We start from the raw sequence: 6,311 nt of genomic DNA on the forward strand, positions 1-6,311 counted from the left end.
TCTTCACAGTATGTATACTGTCATCAAAACTCCGATGTTTCTAACTTGCTCGCTCTAACGCATAGAATTCTTGTTAGAGTACGAATTCTTATCGGGTATGTAGCTCTAACAAAGGGACATTTTTTGACAGTTCGAACAAAAAATTTGTAAGTGTGTGGGTGAGATGACTAAAAAGTTGTGAATGTGTTTGAAAATTGTTTGAATTTTAGGGGAAAGCATCCCTGCCAGCCAAAAGTGGTGAAAAATCTGGTGAAACCGCGGGTTTCGTTCACTTCAAAACTGGTGAAAAATCTGGTGAACTTTGTATGGGCGGTGTGCAGATTTTCACCAGTTTCCCCCTGTACGTGTGAGCCTTGCATCACTGTCGCACTCATTCAGATACTTCCTAAGGAAAACATATAGCTGCACTCGTCTAGCATTGCCCACTTCAGCTGGCGCAGGGTTGCATTCTCTTCACAGCGAAGTCAAAATAACCTTAAAAACTTTAAATAAAAAATCTTTAAATTATTTTTTTGTTTTTTATTTTGCAAAATTTATTTTTCAAAATGCATTGTTAACCTAATATACATAGTTAGTAATCAATATTATGAATAAAAATTACAATTAACATTAATAATAAAGATATTTTTACAGATATATGTGGCTGCTTAATTGCTTATTATTACTACTACTCCTTTGTATATAGCAGTTTTCAAAAGTTGGAGATTTTCTATAAAAAAGTTAAGCGATTTTAACAGTATTATAATCAAAAGAAAGGTAATCGATTTACCTTTCTTTTAATATATATTGACAGTTGAAAATCATTTGTACTGGTTCATAAAAATTCAGTTTTGTTAGAACTTTGCAAAATGTGACTTTTTCACTTCTTACATATAATGTTTTCAAAAGTTGCAATATTTCTATAAAATAGCTAACCGATTTTAACAATATTATAATCAAAAGAAAAGTAATCGATTTACCTTTCTTTTAATATATATTAACAGTTCCAAATCATTTGTAATGGTGCACAAAAATTCAGTTTCGTTACAACTTTGCAAAATTTTACCACTTTTTCACTTCTTACATATAATGTTTTCAAAAGTTGCAAAATTTCTATAAAATAGCTAACCGATTTTAACAATATTATAAACAAGAGAAAAGTAATCGATTTATCTTTCTTTTAATATATATTAACAGTTGCAAATCATTTGTACTGGTTCATAAAAATTCAGTTTTGCTAGAACTTTGCAAAATTTTACCACTTTTTCACTTCTTACATATGTTTTCAAAAGTTGCAAATTTTCTATAAAATAGCTAACCGATTTTAACAATATTATAATCAAAAGAAAAGTAATCGATTTACCTTTCTTCTAATATATATTAACAGTTGCAAATCATTTGTAATGGTGCACAAACATTCAGTTTCGTTACAACTTTGCAAAATTTTACCACTTTTTCACTGCTTATATATAGCTGTTTACAAAAGTTGCAAAGTTTTTATGAAAACGTAAAGCGATTTTAACGGTGTTATAATCAATAGAAAGGTAATCGGTTTACCTTTCTTTTGATATATATTAAGAGTTGCAAATCATTTATGGTGGTTCAGAAAAATTAAGTTTTCTTACAACCACGTTTTCTGTCAGATAGCTAACATGGCTGATAAGAAGAAGAAGTGAAACTACCTTCTAAAAATTATTGTATCATGGGGGAAAGTGGGGAGCCGTGGCTGCCAGGGACATTTGATGTTGCCTTTTTTAAGATGTTTGCCTTTTTTCCTTTTCTACCTTCTATTGTAAATGGTTAGGAAAAAATATTAAAGTTTTAAACGTTCCATATTTAAATTGGGGCCACTTGTATCAACTAACGTCAGCGCACGTTTAGAACATTCAAGGCTTTTCTTCGCGAAAATCTAATGAAAATGCTGGCAGAAATCTTCAAAATGCATCTTGTGGTACAATGTTACGACAACTATAGAGATTAAAGCTTTGTGAGTTAAGAACTCGAAAGGAGAAAAGAGTCATAGATTCAAAGAACAAATTTTTCATATAATAAAACTAATTCATAGCTTTTCTCTTTTTACTCGTAAGATAAACATTTCCAAAATAAATGTATTTTTTGATTATTTTTCGGTTTTTGTCTCTTTTTAGTGCCTTATTTTAACTTTTTTGCGATTTCTGGTGCTTTTTCCTGCCTATTTCCCTATTTTATTTGCCTTTTCTAGCCTATTTCGTTATTTAATTTTGCCCTTTTTATAGCTTATATATACATATATGTAGGGCGACATCTATCCCTCCACTTGTCAAGACAGTTGAAGACAACGACGCGACACCTACAGGACTTTAACAGGAAAACACAATACAATTAGACTGAACATACCAATCGACAGACGCTAGGAAACGAACGGACCGTACGAAGAGTATCCATTTTGTCATAATATTCTAAGCCGCCGCCAAGCGCACATCGCACAGTGGTTCGGATAACAGATCTAGCTGGACGAAAGTCAACATTTTATTTGTTTTTAAAATACTTAATGGTACTTCGAATACATTCCTGACAATACATTCAAATATAAATGGCATTTATTAAAGCAATAAACATAATGGAAACAAAAAAAGGTAAGTCAACGCCGTCTATTTCAGTACTTTATTTTAAAAACTAAAATTTAACTTAAAAGATTGCTAATTGTACTCACAAATCTTTGAATAATTGCAAATTGACTTTATAAACCAAAAAATACACTTATTGCGCTATAGATTCTGAGGTCATAACGAAATTTGTGTCCACATTGGTATAATCAAATGTATATTGAAAATTCGTCGTTTTGATTCAATAAAAAAATAAATTAAAGAGTAGGAAAAGTAAAGGCCGCCGAAGGCCGTTATAAAACCACTTGCGTATTACTCTTTACACCATCGCGAATGCAGAGTGTAAGCTCGATAACCAAGTCTAACCAATTGGCTTAGATATTTGCATTTTAGTGACGGTATGTCCAATCTCAAAATTCAAAAGTAATTATTAACAGGAATTTATACTAATGTAAACTTTATATGACAACTATATAAGAGTTTTAGGGTATCTGAATATAAATATAAGATCAGTTTCGGATCCAGGGGGTGATGGGGGAGGGGTCAAAACCAGGGTTGTGCACTTACACAAGTTTTCACATTTTTTACACTTACATTGTAAATAATTGTAAAATATTGTAAATTATTGTAAAATATTGTAAACTATTGTAAACAATTGTAAAATATTGTAAACAATTGTAAATTATATAATGCAACTCTGATTGTCAGCAAACCAGCTGATTTCCATTTTATTTATTAGGTTGTTCGTCGCGTTTTAAATAAAAATGACTTCAGCCGGTGCTCCAACAAGAAATATTTGGAAAGATCTGAACTTTCAAGTTCAAAAGGATGAAAAAAATATACGGCTCTGTGTCTGTTTTGCAAAAAAACAGTCTCAAATATAGCAACACAGAGACTTAAACAGCATCGGTATGTGCAATATGTATCTGCAAACATGTACATACATATAACTTAATTTTTCTCGATCGCTATTTTCTAGAAAACGTTGCAACTTAAAAATTGATGATTTAGATGATGAGTGCACAATAATATATGAACCAGAGCACTTTGACAGCAGTCAATTTATGGAGCTAGAAAATTCTGGATCTTCGGTCATGGATACGTCCAGCGACAATATAACTATTATAACTACTGAATTAACTCCAGCTGCAGCAACATCATCATCGCAACCAACAACGCCAACGGGATCAGCTTCATCCTTATCAATGTCGACGGAAAACTTTAAAATACCACCAAAAGCAGCACCGAAGAAAAGCAAGGCGGCATTAAAAACTTTTTTGACAAAATAAGCTGTAAAGAGGAGGATGAACTTAATTCTTTTGTAGCAAGATTTTTTTGCGGATGCAACATACCTTTGAACGTAATAGATGCAATAGAGAGTTAATCAGAAAACTAAGACCGTCCTATGAACCCAAAATGCCCGGTAGAAAAGCGCTGTCCACAACACTGCTAGATAAGGAGTACGAAAAACACATAAGGTCTGCGAAAGAAGATGTTGATCGTCATTCTGTAATTCTTATTGATGGATGGAAGAATACTGCTAGCAATACCAAAACGGTGGTTACTATGCTCCATAACATTAATGGCATACAACTTTTTTTAGAAGCTTTTGACGTATCGGGCGAGCAGGAGACGGCAGATAAACTCTCTGAGGTTGTGGAAGTGTCTATAACAAAAGCTAAAGAACTTTATGACACAAATTTTTTTGCTGTAGTGTCGGATAATGCTGCAAACATGTTGAAAATGGGTAGAGGTGTAGATATTTGGCATAGCGATTGCAGTGCACATGTTGCTAATTTGCTAGCTAAAAACATCGTAGACAAAGAACTTGCTAGAAAAGTGACAATAGTTTTAAAAGAGTTCCGCCACACCGATCTGGAGAAATGTATTTTGTTAAAAGGTGGCACAAAAATTAAAATCCCTGCTGAAACACGTTGGTATTCGCATCGAGACAGCTTTGCTTGTTTAAAAAAAAATCTGTACATAATGCGAAGTATAGTTGCCGAAACTGATACCAGTAGAAAAAAATCAAACAGGAAGTAAAAAATTTGTTGTTTGATGACGTTTTCGAGGAAGATGTAGGAAAAATGATTTCTTTGCTTAATCCAGTTTGTGAATTGTTGAATAAAGTGCAGGCAACGTCTACGTCGATTGCTGATGGGGTTTATTTATGGATTTCTCTTGAACTTCCCGAAGATCAAACACTGAAGGGATTTTTCCAAAAGCGAATTTCACAAGCTTTGAATATATATGCATTGTCTGCATATTATCTAAATCCTTATTATGACAGGAAGCTTTTAAAAGCAGAAAACACTGCAGATATCACTGACTGCTTGTTTAGTTATTTGGATGGAGGCGCTCTACAAGAACTGGATTTATTTTTGAACCAAAAATTTTACTTTGGAGTTCTACTATCGCTATAGCTAAATAGTACAAAGGTACATAATTACTTGCTTCTGACATTATTTTATGTTACTTTCCGGAATTCGGACTAGAGTCTATAACAAGGGCTATATCTATCAATATTTTGTGTGAAAGATGGGTTCACGTGAAATAACATATATATAAGAGTTGTTTGAAGAAAAATTTATTCATTTATTTATAAAATATGCTCAAATTGGCGACCGTCTACTCTAATACAAGCTCGGCACCTTTTAAGAAAAGACGCTTTTAGAGATCTTAAACTCAATTGGGCTATCTCAGCAGCAGCTCCATTTATTTGTTCCCGCAAATGCTCTTCGTTTTGAATTGTTTTTGAATAAATTTTGTCCCTAAGACAGCCCCAGTAGAAAAAATCGAATGGATTCAGGTCTGGCGATCGAGCGGGCCACGTGATTGGCCCGTATCGTCCAATCCATCGGCGAGGATAAGTTTCGTCTAAATGAGCTCTTACTTCTCGCCCGTAGTGAGCAGGGCACCCGTCATTTTGCAGCCATAGTCTTCGCCGCAGGTTTAAGGGTACATCTTTCAAAAGAGTTGGAAGCCGTTCCTGAAAGAACTCTAAATAACTGTGAGAGTTGAGCGTTGGCGGCAGTTCCACAGGTCCCAATATCTGACAATTAAAAATACCGCACCATAAATTTATTTTGTACCGATACTGCGAACGATCTTCTCTCATTTCGTGAGGATTGTCTATCTGCCAACTGTGAAGGTTATGTAAATTAAAATATGTTTGCATGATGATTCATCGCTCCAAATTATTTTATTAAAAAAGTTGGGGTCTGATGCATGCATTCGCAACATTTCACGGCAAAATCTAACTCTCGACAGGTAATCTCTTTCTTGTAGAGCCTGAACACGTTGAATGTGGTATGGATGAAATCGATGGTCTTGTAAAGCTTTGTGAACTGTAGTTTTTGGTATTCCCGTCCGTCTTTCCATCATTCTCACTGAAGTCGATGGACCTAGTTCCACTTCCTCTAACACAGCTTCAACATCCACCGTTGCAGGACGTCCTGTTTCGCCGCCACGCCTTCCAGGTATGCGACCTTAAAAACTGAAAAATGATAGTTAACAAGCAAGCAAACAAGAAAGGTGTAAAAATCACTTATTTTCATATATTTATCTATGGGTCCGGGCGAATACTTCACGACCCGGATGTCGACGATTGGGGTATCGCTCTGCATAGAGTCTTTGAGCAGCTCTGGAATTACAGCAAGCTTCACCGTAAATTAGGTGAATGTCCGCATATTCATGGGACGTATACTGCGTGTTCTCTGTCATAGTATTAATAACACAATGTTCGAA

The 6,311-nt window shown here is 34.4% G+C and overlaps 1 protein-coding gene across 1 annotated transcript; it reads left to right on the forward strand.

Moving 5' to 3' along the window:
- Window positions 1-3,294: 3,294 nt before the first annotated feature.
- LOC118739819 lies at window positions 3,295-5,036 on the forward strand. The gene has a single exon (XM_036471320.1). The coding sequence runs from the start codon at window positions 3,906-3,908 to the stop codon at window positions 4,605-4,607; it is 702 nt and encodes a 233-aa protein (XP_036327213.1). The 5' UTR covers window positions 3,295-3,905; the 3' UTR covers window positions 4,608-5,036.
- Window positions 5,037-6,311: the final 1,275 nt, after the last annotated feature.

Source organism: Rhagoletis pomonella, unplaced genomic scaffold (genome assembly GCF_013731165.1).
Source record: "Rhagoletis pomonella isolate Grant_MI unplaced genomic scaffold, Rhpom_1.0 Rhpom_scaffold_00005, whole genome shotgun sequence".
NCBI lineage: Eukaryota > Metazoa > Arthropoda > Insecta > Diptera > Tephritidae > Rhagoletis > Rhagoletis pomonella.